General features: G+C 41.4%; 2 protein-coding genes across 3 annotated transcripts; one reads left to right on the top strand and one right to left on the bottom strand.

Moving 5' to 3' along the window:
* The first annotated feature begins 370 nt into the window (after positions 1-370).
* On the top strand, positions 371-5,154 carry LOC144050299 (uncharacterized). The gene is made up of 4 exons (XM_077563423.1): positions 371-381; positions 3,473-3,547; positions 3,631-4,206; positions 5,048-5,154. The coding sequence occupies exons 3-4, from the start codon at positions 3,661-3,663 to the stop codon at positions 5,126-5,128; spliced, it is 627 nt and encodes a 208-aa protein (XP_077419549.1). The 5' UTR covers positions 371-381; positions 3,473-3,547; positions 3,631-3,660; the 3' UTR covers positions 5,129-5,154.
* Positions 1,917-19,691, bottom strand: LOC144050298 (aminopeptidase Ey-like). 2 transcript variants are annotated; one of them, XM_077563422.1, is made up of 21 exons: positions 19,166-19,691; positions 17,716-17,858; positions 17,495-17,634; positions 15,164-15,290; positions 13,327-13,481; positions 13,136-13,249; positions 12,850-12,993; positions 12,710-12,775; positions 12,554-12,619; positions 12,293-12,465; positions 12,142-12,218; positions 11,326-11,459; positions 11,201-11,256; positions 10,990-11,137; positions 10,460-10,551; positions 10,269-10,376; positions 8,339-8,506; positions 8,117-8,257; positions 7,072-7,153; positions 6,819-7,003; positions 1,917-1,954 (listed from the first exon to the last, which is right to left on the bottom strand). In XM_077563422.1, exons 1-20 carry the CDS (start codon positions 19,669-19,671, stop codon positions 6,845-6,847), a joined length of 2,799 nt encoding a protein of 932 aa, XP_077419548.1. In that variant the 5' UTR covers positions 19,672-19,691; the 3' UTR covers positions 1,917-1,954; positions 6,819-6,844. The 2 variants fall into 2 exon arrangements, with proteins under 2 accessions (XP_077419548.1, XP_077419547.1); XM_077563421.1 differs by lacking the exon at positions 1,917-1,954 and having other exon boundaries at positions 6,646-7,003.
* Positions 19,692-20,294: the final 603 nt, after the last annotated feature.

The following is a 20,294-nucleotide window of genomic DNA, read 5'->3' as shown; positions in this document are numbered from 1 at the left end:
TGGATAAATGGATAATCCGTCCACCATAGGGAATAGTCACTAGTCAACCCCCTGTTCCAAAGTGGAATAAATGCATCAACAGTGCCCTCTGTTGGTTGTCGCCAAGCAGTGTACCACATTGTGTCTCACTACGTGGATGGATGGATACGATACTTGACGTCAAACACGAAAAAACTTCATTTAGGGTGATTTGTGATCATTAAGAAGACGAAGAATTCAAATGACGCACTTACTTTCGGCGGCATGCAGGTTAGCCTCCGCTGCTAGCCACTTTAACTATTCAGCAGTCCGGTTTGAAGACTCCTCCAGTGAATACATTCCAAAGCATTACGTCACCAACTATTCACTTCCAGTCGCTTTTGAAGCAGGCTGCTGCAACATGTAAGCTATTTGTCATTTGCAACAACAACAAAACGTTACCGGGAACCAGAGGTGAAGAATTCAGGTCCACAAAGTAAAAACCCTGCCACAGACTAGCTTCAGCCACAGGTTTGTCAACTGTCAATGAATCGGCAGGTAATGAGCTTGTTTACGAGTAGAAGCACCTGCGGATAAAACAAACTCCACACACTTTCTGGACCTGGATTCTCCACCTCTGGCTCTATTTTGACAATGTATCCATTTAAATCAGGGGAAAGTATTAAATTAAATTAAATATTGCGCTTTAAAACTAAAAACGTGTACAAATGTGTGAAGGTGTCGGATTGATTTTAATTCCATTTTCTAAATGTGCATCAAAAACTAAAATAAACTCAGATACAAACTAGTGAGAAATAATCAAAAATTAAATATAAAATACAAGAAAGTGATTTTTTTTTGTGTGTGTCAGTTTCTAGCTCAGTAGTTATGTCACACTTTCCTTACATTCTCCTGTTCTGTGATGGCATCACACACCTCAAAAGCAAAAGAAAAAAACAAATCACATCAAAGACGTGTACAGCTGGAAGAAAGATTTGGTTAGGCACATTAGATTTTATTTTTCTATGCATTTTTTATGGTTTCTTTTCCTGTGATGTCTCCACAGTAAGATACAAGTGGAGGAAGTGAGATTCGTATTGGAGCAATAGGAGCAATAGTGAAAACCCCACAAGTGTGATTTTCATGTCATGTCACCACAGAAACAAAAGTGTAACGTCAGAAATGTTTTTAACCTGCTATTTCTACAGAAAGGAACAAAAAATTGCACTGATGGCCGCAGAAGCAGAAATGTAAGCTACAGCTTGTAGCAAAATTGATTTAGCGCTTTCATGCTAACGTAGCTGCGCAAACAACAGCGCCCCTTGGCACCGCCGAGTCTAGACTCGAACTCTTTGCTTTCATATGCACATGAACTTCTCGTGTGTTTAGCTTAGCCTTATTAGCCTCATTTGATATGCGGGCTAATAACGCAAACTCTCGGCCCCTTTCAGCTAATTAGGCCTCAGAAGGGATGAAAGGGTTAACGCCGTTGTGCTGATTGCTCCATTAGGACATGTGAGTAAACACGCTGGCTGCTAATGTGGATTATAACACGCCAAGCACATCCTGACGCTCCTTTCGCTTCATTAGGTGCAATGACACCCAAGCGCTGCACTTTCAATTCCATGTCATGTTTATTGTAGCGCTTGCGACGGACACTGAGAGCTGTTGCTAATATTTTGGCTTTATTAAAAATCTGTGTTAAGAGTACATTTGTACTTCCTGTGTTTTTCATACTTAAATTTGATAATGTCGCACTTAAATTGTTGTAAGAGGTCAAGCAAACAACTGCACAAGCCCCAGCGAAAACAAACCTGACTTTGGTCCTCTGATGCCCTCGGTCTTGTTATTCTTTTTTTCTTAAAAGCATGAGGAGAAGGCGTGAGGCCCTCTAATAACAAGGTGACACCTCAACCTCCAGCAGGAGACAAAAAGTGACACGTCGTTTTGTGGGAACGCTTCTCCCTGCTCCAATCCACACCAAACCAACTGACGCCTGATAGGTAGATAGATAGATAGATAGAGGCAGTGATTAAGGCAAAGGGTTCAGATAATGGATGGAAGGATAATTAGCTAAAAAAAAAAAAAAAAGAAGCATTTACAGTAGTTAGAAAACTATCAACTTTTCAAACATCAAATACCCTTAATGATGTCATCATACACAAGTGGAATGTCGTCTTGTGATGGTTAAATGATGATTGCAGGGAAGCTTGGCGCATGTTCTGCTCTTTTGAAGTGCAAGTGAGGGTCCCTGGTCTGCTCAGGTTGTCAAAACAAGACTTGAAGAGCAAACCCCCTCACACCTAACAGCTGCCACGGCCCGCTTCTTCTTTTATTTCGTCTTCCGTGCAACAGGGAACGAATCAAATCAAATATACATTAATGAGATCCACCGAGTTGTTTTTTTAAATGATGTTTTGTGTTGTGTCTACTAACTTATATTAAACAGTTTTAAGTTCAATGCCAGTTTGTGAAGTCTTTCCAGAAAGTGCTCCTTTTATATAACGCCATATTACTTGAAAAGCTTGACATTTTTCATCGTTAAATATTATCTTCCCTTTAAAGTAAAGTGTGCGGACCCGCACACGCCACAGTTTCTTCGGGGAGGGGCGAAGTTTTTAGTACCTCATTTGAAGTCATGTGTTCGTTTTTCATCTGTGGCTGTCGCTTTAAGCTCGTGCACGTTATCGCACGCGCACCATGAACGAGCCTGACACACATGCTGCAGTTACGCTCTGGGCCAGAGGTGGCAGTCGCGAGTAAAAAAAAAAGAAGTGACAAAGATCCCAAGGAAAAAAATACAACTTTACCCTAAATATTTTTGTCCATCATTTATAGATTAGTCCTGGAATATAGCTGAATTTTGTAAAATAAATAAATAAATAAATAAATAAATAAAAATAATAAAACATTTAAAACATTCAAAAAAATATATATATATAAAAAAATTATAAAAATTTAAACTTTAACTTATTTTGGGCTTATGTTCAAAACATACTGATCTATTTTTGTACGAGTATGTTCTTGGCGTGCTTTCAAAATGTAATATTTTTTCATGGTTAATGATTATGGAAATTTTATGGAAACCTGAACTTTAAACACTTTCATATTGTTTTAGTTTAGCAGGGATTTTGTATTTAAAAAAAATGTTGCATGTCATTTTTGGACTCACACCGAAATATTCCATTTATTTAGTTGTTAGCTACCCTAAATACTTTGATTTTAATTTACTGTAGTTATATTTGTTGTTTTTTAAAATTTTATTTCATTAAGTACTTTTTGCAAGAATATAGCGCGCAGCTGTTCAAAAACCGTACAAATGTGACATATTTTGTTTACTTTGAAAGTTTCCTCCCAAAATGAATCACATCCCAAATGAGAATCAGGGGTGGAAAGTTGTTTGCATTTGCAGTCCCGGTCCTGACCGCAAGTCTGTTGAAGGCTTCCCATGCGTCTTGGGAGTCTGGAGGTGTGAATGCATCTTATTTTATGATGCTGTCTGCTCGCACCTCAGCCCAGGAGCTGGAATCTTTCCCATGGGACCCCCCGGCTGAGGTGCGAGGCCCTCTTCTCAGCGAGTCTCCGAAAGGTGCAACCTCGCACCTTCCGCCACATATATGGAGCCAGCCTTTCCCGTCTGTCCTCACAATTGCTCGATTTTTTTTGCCGCAGAGCTCATTGCCTCACTTGCAAGTGTCCGACATGGAGACTTCATTCCAGCTCCACGACAACCAGGACAATTTCTCCCTGGAGAAGTCCTACCCGCTGTACGATGTGGCCTCGGACCCCGGCTACTTCAGCGCAGGCCTGTCGCCCACCTCCTCCGAGGACTCCTTCTTGCCCAACCTGGCCTTGGACTCCTTCTTCCTTAGCCGTCCTGCTCCATCGCCTGTCAAGAAATCTCGATCCAGGTACCCGGGCAAGAAGCGGCAGACGGCCAGCGAGCGAGAGAAGCTGAGGATGAGGGACCTGACCAAGGCTATGCACCACCTGAGGTCCTACCTGCCGCCCCCGGCGGCGCCCCGGGACCAGACCCTCACCAAGATCGAGACCCTGCGCCTGGCCGCGCGCTACATCGCCTTCCTGTCGGCCCAGCTGGGTCTGAGCGACGAGACCCTGGAGCAGAGGAGGAGACCCTCGGGCCGGGCAGAGCCACCGCAGACACTCAGCCAGTTCCTGGGTCAACGGGAAGAACCCTGCGACCAGGCCACCGCCGAACAGATCTTCACCGGGAACTACAACTGTCAAGTATGTAGACCAAGACATCTGCATGTGGCTTCCAAACGTCTAACTATTGTAAATTATTATCAAGCTACACTCGAAAAATGAGAATTGTTGAACCTATTTAAGATTACAAATTGAATTGTTGACCAATTAAAAAAATAATAATTGTAACACACAATAGAATTACAATTATTTATTTATTTAATTATGAGTTCATTAAACTTAATATAATCAGTTAGGATTAATTTTATATTAACTTAATGATAATAATACGTTTAATGAATTTAGTTTAAGTTTAATATCAAAAGTTTTATATATTCACTTCACACAGTCAATTTGTAATCTTAAATTTAATTTGAACTCAGGATGTATTTTGCACAAAAATACGAGATGTTTTAGTAGGCTTTTTTATTTTATTTGGGCTTCAAATCTTCTGTTTCATTGTGAAAAGTATTTAAATAATGTTCTCAAACCTCATTTTAGTTTAGTAGTAGATAGTGAGTAAAAAAAAAAAAAATTAAGAGTAGAAAATATGTCATTGTGAAATATTAGCTTTAACCCTGAATAATATGATTTTAATTTATTGGGGGGGGGTACTGAATTAAGTGGGGGACATATCTATTTGACTTATTTTCAAACATGACTTTTTAATTGTCCAATATGTTGTAAATAATATTGCTGAATAAAAAATTGTATGTATCATTTATGAGGAATTTTTGTACAAATAGGTGTTTAATTTAGAAGAAAAGTGTACTTTTAAAAAGGCAATTTTCTTCATTGTTAAGCGTTATGAAAATGATATGCTTAAAAAAAACCATTTCGTTTGACTAATGTGACAAACTTCTCTCATCTTTTGTCTTCTCAGTTTCCAAGCGACGCGTCCTTCGACGCTCAGCAGTGCTGGTTGCCGCAGCAACAGCTCCACGACTTCTCAGGACAACGATGAGAAACAAGATGATTACTTTCATTGCAACAATGAACGTTACTTCTTTCTTGTTGTTTTTTGCAACAAAATGTTTTTTGTACATATGTATGCATATTTATTGTTTTTGTTTTGTTTTTTACATTGAGAATAAACTTTATTTATCATTACAGAAGTGTCTAATATGCTGCCTGTTTTAAAATATCCAGAGTCCAAATACCTAAACACTCATCATGTTTTAATTCAATTCATTATTTGGTTCTTACTAGAATTTAGTTGAATTGTGTGTAAAAAAAAAAAAAAAAAAAAAGAATAGAAAAGAAAAATGTAAATCATTAAGTACAAAATTAAAATATTTCTAGACTTGCTCTCAAACCTTCAGTTTTAGTTAAACAATTTCATTTCCGTCTTTATTTATTATTTTGTCCTATTTTAGTTTAGCTTAATTGGGTTAAACAGTATTGTTTTATTTTACCAGTAAGGTACCAAAAAGTGTTGCATTTATAGAAAATTGACATAATTATTGAAAGATCATTTATGAAATATTATGTACTCTAAGAAAATGTATTTTCTTAGTTGCAAAATTTAATTTAAATTTGTACAAAAAGTGTTTTTTTTTTTACTTGGATTTTACACCTTTTGTTTTTAGGAAAATAATATTTTGAAAATATTTGTATTTAATGAAATGGTTTAAATTCATCTTATTTTTTTTTTATTAGTAGAATTTATCCAAGTTTGTTGCTGTGTGGTTGTGATCGGCTTTAATTAGATGTCGCTTATCTGCGGACTTCCTAAGACAAACAGAGCACACAGAAGTGCTAAATGGGGATCGCGGCGGCGCTAAAGTCCTTAAGGAAAGACCCCCGCTGAGGGAGGCCAGGTTTTTTTCCAAGGGGGGGGGCGACAGCTGAAGACGACACTTCAGGGCACCGGGGGTATAAGCCCCAAGCTTGAGTGGATGGCTCCAGTCCATACCAGGAAGTTACAATGTCCAACATGACTGTGACATACTGAGAACCGCTAAAATTCAGCGAAGAACTACAGAATGCTCATTTAATACAAGCAAGTCAACTTGTGAAGTTTTATTGTTTATTGTCTCATTCACTGCCATAAATTCATTAAAAAAATATATAAAAAATTAGGGGGCGAAAGGCAATTACATTTTTAAATTGTAATTAATCGTATGACTAGGTTTTCATTCTCTTGTTAACAAAATTGGAAAAAAATGCAAACTAATAAAAATTAGGTATAATGAATTTTCGACGTATATAGCAATGGCGGTGAATAATTCTATTTTTTTTAAAGAAGAAAAGATTATTAAAAATTTGGGGCGTCAGGTGATTAAAATTTTAATCGTAATTAATTGCATGACTTTACTAGTTGACTCATGATTAGTCACAAATTTTATATCTGTTCTAAATGTACAACTAAAAAATTCTAGCTTTTCAATACTCTTGTTAACGAAAGAGGAAAAAAATGTTAAACTAATAGAAATAGTTCAAATGTATTTTTGATGTTTTTAGTCGTCAATGGCAGTGAATGAGTAAAAAAAAAAAAAAAACATACAGTACTTTTTCAAAATAAAACTCAAAATCAAGAGATTTTACAAATAAACATTATTTGCATCACATATACAGTCTCATGTACAATCTAATGACATCATGAAAATCAGACAGTGTCAGTATCATATAGAGTAGATATGTTGCAGGCGTACCTAATGAAGTGGCCAGCCAGAGAGCATCACAGCGCCACTGAAGCTTCCGTGGTGAACCATTCGAGCACTTGTCTCTTGTTCTTGGACACCCACTTGATGTTGGCCCGGGTCCTCTCTAAGGCCTGGTCCACGTGCGTGGCGGCGGCGCCCAGCTGCTCCTTGTGCTCCTCTTTGAATTGAAGCAGCTACGAAGACCAAACCACGCGCATTGTGTTCGAAAAGCAACAAACGGCGAGTGAGCGCTTGGACGTACCTGTTGGTACTCGAACCGGCTGGAGAATCGCACGGTCACGTCGGAAACAAGGCTGGAGAAGCCCAACGATTGACCGCCGTAACTGTGCCACAAAGACATTTGTTTTTTTTTATTAATACATCATGTATATTTGAATTTTAAATTGGCAAATTAGTTTGTATTTTCGATTGGACTTTTATTTAATATTTACTGGTTGAACTCATTATTTGATTAAAATTTAATTTGGTAATTTCTTTGTTAGTTTTATGCTGATGTGGTCCAACTTTTTCTGATTGGAATGAAATCGTCAAAGGGAGATGTAATGTCCACTAGCGATGTAGCTATTTGCTAACTTTAGGCAGATACTGAATATTATTAATATGGAAGATACATGTCACATTCTCATGAATTTGTACTCTCACAAGAGCAAAAAAAAAAGACCTACAGTAATAATGACGGCCCCCATATACATCAATGTTGCTCAGGGTTCAGTAAACGACCAATCACAGCTCACCGGTTTTCTGAACCTGCCCTGTGTTTGGCTGTTACCTGAGACCTGAGCAACATTGATGTCATCTTCAGTCGACGGCAAGTGGCAAAATGGCCGCCCCCTGAGATAGATAAACACTCAACTCTTATTCCACTAACATAATATCAACCAGAATACCATAATTAGACAAGTGGGGCTGCATAGAACATATTATTGTAAAACGTTTTTGGGGAGGTTGACTTCCACTTTAATAGTGAAATAGGCGACTTGAGCTAGGCCGTTGTGTCGCTGTGACCCGTCCTAGCTATCTGCACCACAGTATAAGAGTAGAAACCATTTTGGACAGATTAGACCTTCTTCCGCATATTAGGAGAAAAAGGCTCCACAGCTGTGTACTCGATCTTTCTGGCATCCAGTAATTAGTCTTCTGGTCGTTACTGTTAGCGTAATATCGCGAGCATTAAACATAAACGGACCGAGCGGGAAAGTAGCTGATAAAGAAGATACACACATTTAAAACATAAACAGTACACTGTGGTACTGCAGGAAAAGTACTTTTGAAATGTTGAAACGTACTCGTTGTATAAGTAATCCCAGTTGCTCCTGACAAAGTCCCAAGCCAGCGGCTGTCCGATTGGGCCGTCGGAGATGTACCAAATAACGGAGCGGGCGTCTTGCTTACGGATTTTTGCCGGGTCCAGAGAATATTGCAGGTATCTGAAAAGGAGCCGCAGGCAGGAAGAATGTTTTACCGCCAACAACAAAACATGCAGTAGATGAGTTGAGTCAGCGGCTCACCTGTTAAGCAGCCAGGGTTCTTTGGCGCAGGCCAGCGCATACAAGAGCTTGTCGGCCTCGGAAGCCACGCTCGCGTTCTTGTACGTGTCCCACGCAAAGTCCCACTCGTCCACACCCCCCGCTGCGATGGCGCTGCAGTACGCCGTGCTCCTCAGGTTGGGACTGATCCTGGATATTGATTGCAAAGGAAATGTGATGACTGCGAGAGACTTCCTGTGGGGTTTCATGCGTGGCTTCATTTTTTTTTTGGGGGGGGGGGGGGGTAGAGGTTTCATGTTGCTAAATGAAAGTGGCTTTAGGGAGTGAATTTTCAAAAACCTTAGGAGTTAGTTTTTGAAGGAAATGTGAAAATAATGGTCAAAATGAACCTAAAATGGGCATTTCAACTCAAAATGGTCGTCTTTCTATTTGTTTTGGGGGCTTGGCTTCTTGAGACTTTTTTTGTGTGTGGCTTTGCTCATGATAGAAATGCAAACTAAGTTTAATGTTGCTAAATGAAACTGGCGCCACGGGCTGAATTTTTAAAAACTTTCGAAGTTAGTCTTTGAAGGATAACAGGAAATGGTTAACTTGAACCTAAAATGGGCGTTTCAACTCAAAATGGTTGACTTTCTATTTGTTTTGCGGGCTTGGCTTCTTGAGACTTTTTTGTGTGTGACTTTGCTCATGATAGAAACGCAAACTAAGTTTAATGTTGCTAAATGAAACTGGCGCCACGGGCTGAATTTTTAAAAACTTTCGAAGTTAGCCTTTGAAGGATTTCTGGAACTAATGGTAAAAAAGAACCTAAAATGGGCATCTCAACTCAAAATGGCCACCTTTCCCATTTGTCTGGCAGCTTGGTTTCTTAAGACTTTTTTGTGGCTTTGCTCATGATAGAAATCCTAAGTTTCATATTACTAAATGAAAGTGGCTTCAGGGAATGAATGTTCAAAAACCTTAGAAGTTAGTTTTGAAGGATATGTGAAAATAATGGTCAAAATGAACCTAAAATGGGCGTTTCAACTCAAAATGGTTGATTTTCTATTTGTTTTGCGGGCTTGGCTTCTTGAGACTTTTTTTGTGTGTGGCTTTGCTCATGATAGAAATGTAAACTAAGTTTAATGTTACTAAATGAAACTGGCGCCAGGGGCTGAATTTTTAAAAACTTTAGAAGTTAGTCTTTGAAGGATAACAGGAAATGGTTAACTTGAACCTAAAATGGGCGTTTCAACTCAAAATGGTTGATTTTCTATTTGTTTTGCGGGCTTGGCTTCTTGAGACTTTTTTGTGTGTGACTTTGCTCATGATAGAAATGTAAACTAAGTTTAATGTTGCTAAATGAAACTGGCGCCACGGGCGGAATTTTTAAAAACTTTCGAAGTTAGTCTTTGAAGGGCACCAGGAAATGGCTAACATGAACCTAAAATGGGCGTTTCAACTCAAAATGGCCGACTTTCTATTTGTTTTGGGGTCTTGGCTTCTTGAGACTTTTTTGGTTTGCTTTTCGTCATAGAAATGCTAATTAAGTTTCATGGCTGAATTCAACAACAAAATGCAATACTGTAATTAGTTTTTCACGGACCTTAAAATGGACACTTGAAACCACAATGGATGACTTCCTGTATCTTTACAGGCAAAAAATCAAATCCTTGGCAATTTAGCGTCGTCCATCTATCTAGTACATGTGGGTAAAATGTACTAATTATCAGACAAAATCTCTTGGGCAAGTTTACCTTTAAAGAATCCACCTAAAATGGCCGACTAAAACAAAAATGGCTGACTACCTGTATCTTGTCCGGCATGGGTTTTTGAGACCTCCTCATAATAGATATGGCTACTAAATTTCATGTTGTACAAAAAAAAAAAAAAGGTTTTGAATTGTCCGTCTGAGTGAAGACGTAGACCGCTACATTAGCTTCTCATGCTAACTGTGGTTTACAGTACGTACATGCTGGTCGAGTTTTTCATCCAATCTGAGAACCATCTGGAGGTGAGCTCCCGGCAGCCTTTTATGCCGGTGCTGCAGGCGTTGGAGATGGCGTTCACCATGTTGTACCTTCACAATGACGCGCGCGCACGCGCATGATGAATGACAGTATGACACGCTGACAGGACACTTCATTAGGTACGCCTGCTTACTGGTCAGTGTGCTTATCGGGGATCTTGGTCCAGTTGGCTGTCAGATTTTCGTAGTAGGTGAACAAACGTGTGCCTTGTTTCTTCATGTACGTCTGAAAGCATAAGACACTTTTTTTTTTTTCAAGATTTGCCAACTTTATCAGCACTGCCAGTTAAAAGGCCAGTCATAGACCAACCATGGCATTTTGCATAGTTCAGGGTTATATTTCATTTACATAGCAACACATAAACTGAAATCTGATTGGACAGTTGGGTCAAAAGTAACCCAATTATGGGTCAAAAATGGACCAATCCACTTTATGGATCAACTCTCTGGGTTGTTTTATATAAAATGACCCAAGTAAAGGATCTGACTAATATTTAGGAGTTGTTTTACACTAAATTTCTTGTCTCAAAATTGACCCAAGCGATCGGTGCATTTTTGACCCATAGTTTGGTTATTTTTGACCCAACTGTCTTTAGAGCGTTAAAAAACAAATATGTTTGTCTCCTTGTTACTATACGAGAAAGCCTTTCGACTTCAGTGGCACCTGCATGGGTCCGTAGACTTCCGTGCGGTCGAACATGAGGTAGAAATAGTGCAGGTTGTTGATGGCCGTCTGCCAGGGCATGTACTCCACTTCATTCTGCAGGAACTCGGTGGTCCTCAGAGCCAGAGTGATGCTCACCATCTCTGCCCTAACAACGGAAGCAGTCAATGATGTTTCCAACATGGATGGATAATAAGGCGAGCTTCAGTACCTGGCCAGGTTGAAAGCGTCGTCGATGATCTGCGCTCTGTTGATGAGTGGAATATCCTGAAGGCAGACGCGAAAGGGGGATGAAGTCCCGAGCGGGATTCCGGGACGGGGATGCTCTCGCTTTACCTGGTGCTGGGAATTGAGCTTGGCCAGGAGACGCTCCCAGTTTTGGCGGTCGTAGTTGACCCTGTAGTAGCCCGTCATGTTGATGTTGGCCACCAGCCACTCGTCGGGACCCAGAGCCATGTCTGGCTTGCTTTCTAGTTCAATACACAAACAGAAATAGAGATGGATATCAATCACCAAGTGTCAGAAATAGAGGCCCAAAGCCCAACACAGTTATTAAAACGTATAAAAAATTTCAGTTTTAAATATTGTCATGGTCCCAAAAAAGTATTTCTAAGTTTTTTATGCTAGAGCATACAGAAGACTTTGAGGCAGCCTCTGACCTGAAGAGGTTGCTTTAAGCAATGGTAGTTGTTACACAAACAGCCAGCAGGAGGCAGCAGAGTATAAGAGATCAACCAAGGCCATGTTTGCAACAAGCTCTTTTCCCCGGTGTTTTCAACAGATTTGTGAATAATGATGAAACCTAGCTATAGTCTAATGCTAATTGCTGCAAAATGGAAACATACAGTACAAAACATACTTTTTTTCCTGAAGAAAGAAGAGACTCTAATCTTTCTTTTGGTAGGTTCCATGTTTTTATAGTAAAACAACACAACATTCTGTGGGCCTTGCAAAATCCAGTAAAACAACCGGGAGCGAAGGGGGTTACTTCAATGAAAATGGATGCGAGTGAATGAGTTAAGTTCATAAACAATACTTGGAAGTATTTGAATAGTCATAAAAGTGTAAATATAGCTGTAAATCTTAACAAACAATAGCTCTATGTCAACAATAACTCGTATTATCTTCCCGACATTCAAATTCAAATCCTACCTTCCTTGTCAAGTAGCCAGTGCCGCTTAACACCGCCGCCGCTTTTTGTCCACGTGATCGGAACGTACCACTCGTAGCTGCAGCGAAACATCACGCGTCATGCGTTTGATGCGTGCGTGAGTCACTTCTGCAGAAACCACATCAAACTCACTTGAACTGGGACCTCCTCGCCACCGGCGATTCCGGGTCGAGCAGGAAGTGCTTCTGGGAGATGTTGCCGGTCCGCGTGTCTACGGTGACCACCGGGAAACCCATCTGGAGGATCCAGCGGTTCATGATCACCTCCACCGAGTGAGGCAGACTCAGGCCGGCCTCATCCACTGCCTGGTTACCATGACACCGCCCAAAAAATAAATAAATAAATAAATAAATTATATATATCTCATCACAAGGTGCTTGATTCAAGTCTTACAGTTTGTAGATGCCTCCAGAGGTCCCTGTAGACGGTGTTGTTGTATTTAAACTCCTCCAAGTACGTCTGCACACACGTCAACGCAACATCCTAGAGTTTTAGTCTTCAACATGCTACATGCTAACACAGGCTAATACCACGAACATCTCCGCTCACATGAAGTCCTTCGGAGAAGGCGGCCTCTGTGATGAACTCCGACAGCATCCTGAGGACCGCCGCTCCCTGCAGGAGGTAAGAACCAACAAGTCCAGCACTTGAAGAATGTGAACGGGTCGTGGGTGAGGATGAAGAGGCACCTTGCTGTACGTGATGGTGTCAAAGAGCGCGTTGACGTCAGCGGGCGTCATCACGTCCTCCTCCTCGGACGAGAGCGGGTGCGAGGAGGGCACCGCGTCCTCTCCCATCACGTTCATGACGTCGTTCAGCACCATCAAATCTTTCTGGAAATTGCGGAGAGAAGACGTCTTGTTCACAAGGTGAGACGTGATGACCAAATATGGTTTTGTTCTATGAAGTGCTGCCGTGTGACCTTGAAAAATAAAGAAATGCAGCAGACCGAGAGAAAATGTGGCAAAAACTCACTATATTCCACAGTGGCTCTGCGTAGTCGGCTCCAAGGTAGGACACATAAGTTGCAAATCCTTCATTGAGCCACAAGTCATTCCACCAGCGTGTGGTCACCAAGTTGCCGAACCACTAACGGCAAACGCCAACATATATAATGATTGCGATGACTTACATGATGCATTCAATGCGTGTGTATAATCATATACCATGTGTGCTAGCTCGTGAGCGATGACGGAGGCCACCCACTCCTTGTCCCAGTTGGACGACACGTCCGGGTTGTACAACAGGGCGCTCTCTCTGTATGTGATCAGGCCCCAGTTCTCCATGGCTCCTGCACTGAAGTCAGGTAGAGCGATCTGATCTAAAAATAAAAAAATAAAAATAGATAAAAAAAAATAAGAGGCAAAGTAATAATAACCACGTCACATGTTGTCATGTTTCGGTTCTAGTCGGTGTGGTTGCATTGCCTATCTAGGGGAGACCGGTGCTAGTTGTATCACGGGTAGGTTGTCACATTGCAATTTTCTTCTCCACCAGAGGGCGCAACGAAAAAAGTGGAATATTAGTTTTTTTCGTCTAAATGGTCAGGGGTTGTGTACTGTCTGAGAAGAGAATAGCACATTGTGAGATGAGATGAGTGGCAGTTATCTGTTTTGCTAAACCCAAAGTAAAAAATTTCAACTTCTATATTTTGAAACAGGCGTCGTACATAGACAAATTTTAGCATCAAATCATGTGGACTCGTTAGAGGCGAAATTCAGGCATCTTGTCATGCCTCAGTCACGGCTCTGTTTTAAGCTAACTTTAAACTAGAGCAAGTATTAGCCAACGCGGTGTATTGGGGCAACTTGTCTCAGTCACTTTGGGGTTTGTTGTCACAAATGCAAAGAATGGGCCAATGAAGTATGCAAATCTGGCAACTCGGTTTATATATGCCAGAATTACCCTTCAGATGATGAGTCTGAAGAGTGAGGAAATTAGTTTGCTAGGTTTTGTTTCATTGTTTAAAAATGGATTTTCCAGTTGTTGATGGAGCTACAGTAGAACCACATGGTTTAAGTTTTATGATGAACCATCCATTAATCAATTAACCGAAATGCTTTATTTCTTTAAATTCAATTTAATCTAAAATTTTTAGTTTAAGGGAAGCAAAACTGGCATTTGAGGCTGAGAGCTATGACCTACATGCCAGCAGTTCCTAAGGACTTTAATGGATTTCACAATATTTTATGTTAAAGTTTGCTCAATGACGATAGTAAATTTTCAAGATCAATGACAATTTCTCTAGCTGTATTTCTTTTAAATAATAATAAAGAGGTGTTTGTTTGTTTTATTTTATGAATTCTTTTATTTTATGAATTTGCAAAATCCAGTGTGACATCTTACCCCATAAAGTGTGACAACTTACCCATTGGTGAGGCAACATGTTACTTGTTCACTCTCTCTATTTGATAGCTTATATCGCTGCACTGACACAAGGTATGAAAATGATATGAATACAAAAAAAATACCTGACACTGTCCTGTCATGGTGACCTGTCTACTCACGTCCTGTACAGTCATGGCGACCTGTCCAGTCTGCTCACCTTATTCCCTATGGTTAAATAAAGTTCCACCCACGCATTGCACTTGATTCCCATTTCGCTACGTTTGGGTCCACCATCCCTCAACCACTCAAGTTCCCCCCTGACATCATCTGTATAATATTTCCACATTCAGTCGTATTAATTGGATTTAACTTCTGTCTGGTCATTGGTAGAATTAAAAAACTGAAATAAAATAAGAATGTTTGCAAATTAAATTCAAGAGGGGGGGGGGGGGCGTTTATGCTGCCTTTCAACTAAATAAAATTATAATAAAAAAAATATAAAACTGGTTCAGTGCAAATGAAATAAAAATAAAAGGTCAACTTTTTCTAAAAAATTAATACAAATGTATTAAACTAAAAAATTAAAATAAACTAAAATATTGTATGGAACTAAACCTATGCTGCCACTACACCATCAGTGACACAAACTAAACTTAAAAATAAAAATCACTGTACCAGACTTGCTAAGCGGGTAGGAAGAGTTGTAATAGCCCTCAAAGAAAGCCAGGATGGGTCCGGTCAGATTGAGCGCGTAGTCTCCCTGGCCCTCCTCCAGGGCCTGCTTACGTGCCCAGATCCTGATCTGGAATGCAAAAAAATAAAAAAATAAAAAATTAATTAATTGCGCTTTAAGTCCAGCAGTTGGCAGCGCTGCACCCACAAAGCACCGAGGACGTCAAGGGTGCCGCAGGAGAGGTTATGAACCCCTCATTCCACCCCCCTGTTGCTAATTAGTATGTAATAATTAGTATGTACTGTAGCGTGTTCCACAGTGTCCTCAATGAGTGCAGTGTGCCGCCCACCAGGCCTGACTCACTTGGCTTTTCCAAACCAGAGATCCTCAGCCAAGCAAGAGTACTGTTACTTTAGGACTCAAGAAAAGTAGGAAAAAGTAGTCTGACAAGTCAAATGTATCCAAAAAGTTAAGTAAATGCTAGGGAGTAAACGCAGCGCGCTACTACCCACGTCTGTTCATGTTTACGATTATGTAAGGGTTCGAGTTAGGGTTAGGGGAAAGGGTGAGAGTAGGGTTAAGTTTAGGGGTTAAGCATATGGGGTTGGGGGTTAGCAGTTGAGGGTTAGGGATCATTTTGAGCGGTTATGGTTATTTTTAGGATTAGGGTGTTAGCACGTCAATGCCTTTTCACACTGCACTTAGTAACTCGCAGCGCCACGTCAAAGAACCGATTCATTATATATGAGGGCACGAGGACAGTCAACTCAATGCTGTGACGTCAACTCGGTTGCTGTGATCGGATAGTAGAGGGTTTGCTTGAGTGATTTCAGAGTGTCATACATGTCAACCCATAAGGTTTGCCCGTATTCCTTACGGATTTTTAAGTGTTGCAAAAGCATACGGGCGTATTTGGAAATGAATACGGATTTAACTGTTTTCATGAAAATAATAATATTAGCATATATTGCTTACCCTTTTTAAATTTATTTAGTATTTACTGTCGGCTACGTGCTACACGTGTGCATAAGCTCGATTTAAACAACAACCGGTCACAAAATCTCGTCTATCGCGCGAGACTTCTAACAGTTTCCTGACATGCGCAGTTAAGAAATTTGTGTTAGCGCGAAAATTGCGAGTCGTTCGCAGTGGTTGAGAAAATGGGGGACAGGCCGGCCAAAAAAACAAGATACACCGGACGTTTTCGTTCGGAATGGACGGATTTATTTAAGGTAATTGGGCCGTCAAAACTTGGAGAAGAGTATGCATCATGTTCGCTTTGTTCACGGGACATTAAGGTTGCGGCATCTGGCATTTACGATGTCAAAGAACATTTGAAATCAAAGTTGCACGAGAGAAATGTGAAGCAACAAAAAAGTCAACCGTCCATGATAAAATTTTGATTAAAATTGATTCACCTTATGATGCCAGATGGCAGTCACTGTGATATTTAGAAATCTGTTTTTTCTTTGTGCAATAAAATGTCATTTGGAACAAGATACTGTCAATGTCTTCATATAAGAAAGAAAGTAAGGTAAGATTAATGTTATTGCATGAAACAGCTTTAGTATTGATAAAACTGACATAAGGATTTTTATGGGAAAATAAGGATTTTATGGGTTTGTAATACAGGTGGGACCAAATTAGGGTTGACATGTATGGAGTGTTAGCTAACAGCAATCGACCATTCGGTGGGAAAAGCCTCCCTGTTACTTCCAGGTTGGTCTAATACACAAGCAACTTCTAATTACGGGATGGCTTGCACTGGGGCTCTGTTGTCGTCACACGTTGCTCTACGGCCGACACCAAGAAGACCAAGTGCAGTGCGAAAAGGCTTTCAGGGAGAAAGGTTTGTTAGTTTAGGGTCAGGGGGAAATATTTTAACTCTTTGACTGCCAAAAACGTTAAATAACGTTTAGTAAAATCCTATGGAGGAGTGCCAAAGACGTTAAAAGACGTTTTTTTTTTTTTTTTTTTTTAAACAGAGGTGAAACTAACCATTTTCTATTGTTGATTACTAAAAAACGGAATAAGGTAGAAACAAACTTTTTTTTCTGATGAAAGATGAGAGTCCAATCTTTCATTTGGTAGTATGTGTGTTTCCATAGTCCAAACACATAATTTTCTGTGGACCTTGAAAGATCAGTCAAAATGCTTAAATCGGCTGGCACTGGCGACATCCTGTTTCTGAAAACGTCTGGCAGTCAAAGAGTTAAGGGTTACGGTTTTAGGGCTATTTGACTACACTTGGGTTAGGCTTATCCATCCATTTTTCCTACCTTTCCTGTTCAGGGTTACGGTGAGCTAGACCAAAAATAACAATATATGTTTACCAGAACATCTGCACCCGGTTTGCTCCTGATGAATCCAAAGTCACACACCACGAACGCCAGCAAGTAGGTTGACATCCTCTTTGTGGCTTCAAATGTGGTCTGCAGCACATTCTGGCCGTCCATGGTGATGTTGACGGCTTCTGCGTGGAGAAGACTTGCACGATATCGATAATGATAATAATTAAAGCACGTCATGGGCAATGGCTGCCAAAGGGACTCACCGTGGTTGATGGCGTTGGACAGGGCCACCGTGTCCTGGGGGTGGATGAGCGTCATGTGGAAGACGGCTTTCATGGCGGGTTCGTCAAAGCACGGGAAGGCTTTGCGGGCGTCTGTCGGCTGCATCTGAGTGGTAGCCAGAACCCTGATACATGTACACACACACACACACACACACACACACACACACACACACACACACACACACACACACACACTTTTTTGGGATTGTCGGATTTGGGTTTCATTTCTAGATAGCGCATCAAAAACATTTTTTGTTCCTTATTAAATTTAAATTGTGCTTAGCAGCACATTATTTCCCTCTCCAGAAACATTAGTGTGATTTTAGTCAAATGTATCAATTTTGGTCTATGAGACAAAGCGATGTCATTACCACAGAAGCCATTTTGTCAACTAAAACAGCACATTTGAGTAAGCCCAGTTTGTTAAACTGATCAATAGGAACCAAAACTGTGTCAGCTTGTCAGCATCAAAGTGTGCAGAGTCATTTACATCAACTACCTTTGAAAAGTAATCCAATTGCTCTCTCTGTTAGCGCGCTAGTGCTGTTAGCCTTCGCGAAATGCCGGCAACTGGTGCTGTGTTATACAATTCCAGCTTAATTAAGTCTTTTTTTGGCGATTGAACGTGATTACAGGATAAAGTTGTGTTGTTGGCATCGGTCACTACTGACAATCCCCAGTTTATGTCACAAATCAAAATGGCGGCGAACTCGAAAGGAAGGCAGCTCTCAGCATTCGTCTTTGGATTGTTGTCATTTGATTTGTGAGCATTATTTTGATTTCAAAACGCGATGAAATGTATGAGAATCAGCCTGGTTTGTATGCTAGTAGTGACAGGAAAAAGCAACCGTTTTGTTTTCACCATGTAAAGGAAGTGCTGCATTGTAGAAAATATCAGAAAAGCCCGGATGTTCGGAACTGGCAGTAGCTTGTGACCACAATATGAATGGCCAAAACTGTTACGCCACAACACGCTGCCACGAGCAACTTCAAAATAAAAGCATTCCAATGCATTGATCTCCACATGCTATTTGGTAAGGTACGTTTTATTTTGATGTTAGACTTTTCTATCCAACCATCCATTATCCGAACCCCGCATCCTGGTTTGGGGTCTTATGGCTCGGTTTATGTATCAAGTTTAGAGTCTGTAGAATTAGGGTTATCGGTAAGTTGTAGGGTCCGTCGAGTTAGGTTTCGCATGTTCAGGGAAGCCTCAAAGACACTCACATGTATGAAGCGCTTTCACACGTGTTGACGACTGATAAAAGCGATAAAACGGTTGCCCATTGTATTGCTCAGAACGTAATCTAGATACTGCTATTATATTGCTCTTGTCGTTACGGCTTAATGATTTGACGCGCGTTCCTGTTGTTGTAAAAGATCAACTACACAGAAACATGAGCTGGTCATAAAACAATCAAAACGTTACTTTTTCTCTCCGTCCTGCAGATATTCGCTCCTGTAGAATCCTCCCAGGTCGTCGGCCAGCTCCCCTTCAAATTCTGTGATCAGCTCGTAGGTGCTTCCCGCCCGCAGCCGGCTGTTCAGCTGGATGACCAGGTACTGCGTGGGCGCCTCCAGCCAGCTCCTGGTCAGACCGGGCACCTCCACCCCGTTGAGGCCCAGCAGCCGAGCCGGGTGTCCGTCATCCCGGCTGCTCAGGTTGAGCTTGTTGGCGTGGATGAGGATGAGGTCCGTGTCTTCCACGCAGGTGAAGACCACCGAGGAGCGGCCGGTGAAGAAGTACGCGCCGTCCTCTCGGGGAACCAGCCGGGGCCAAAGGGTGATGTTGTAGGAGATGGGGGCGAGGGACTGGGGGAGCCTGTAATGATGCCAGGGCTCCTTTGGGGCGGAGGTCGTAGTAGAGGTCAAAGCGGGGGTAGTAGAGGTCATAGCGGGGGTAGTAGAGGTCATAGCGGGGGTAGTAGAGGTCATAGCGGGGGTAGTAGAGGTCATAGCGGGGGTAGTAGAGGTCATAGCGGGGGTAGTAGAGGTCATAGGGGGGATAGTAGAGGTGGTGGTGGTGGTAGTAGTAGCAGCAGCGGTGGTGGTGGTGGTCTCTGCTGCGGTCCCTACTTCATTCTTGGCCTTCTCCTGAGCGTAGACCACCGAGAGGGCGATGACGGCGGCGCATGCGGCCAGGCCGACCAGCGCCAAGGCCGCCGCCGCTCCTTTGCTGAGGTAAACTCCTTTACTCATGTCTGCATCTGTTTTGAATGCTCCTCACGTGGTGACTCCAAAGTTGTCGTGCCCACGGGGTGGGCGGGACTTGAAGGTGGTGTAAAAGTCTCCCAGATAAGCAGCCTCGCCTTAATCTTTGACCCAAAGTGTCTCGTGTTGAAGAGCTGGACTGGAAATGCGTTTCGCATTTGGGATGCCCGCCTCGGCGACACTTGTGGTCAGTTGAGATGTTACAGTGGTTTGGACTCGCAAAACATGCATGCATGGATGCAGAGTGCAGTTCGAGGCATTCCGACACGTCGGGTGGACTTCATCGTCTGACTCCGCCCACACGGATTTTTCCAAAATGGTTTAAACAATTTTGCTGACTTAATGAT

This window comes from Vanacampus margaritifer, chromosome 4 (assembly GCF_051991255.1).
Source record: "Vanacampus margaritifer isolate UIUO_Vmar chromosome 4, RoL_Vmar_1.0, whole genome shotgun sequence".
In the NCBI taxonomy this organism is placed as follows: Eukaryota; Metazoa; Chordata; class Actinopteri; order Syngnathiformes; family Syngnathidae; genus Vanacampus; species Vanacampus margaritifer.
This window is presented reverse-complemented; position numbering and strand designations above follow the sequence as displayed.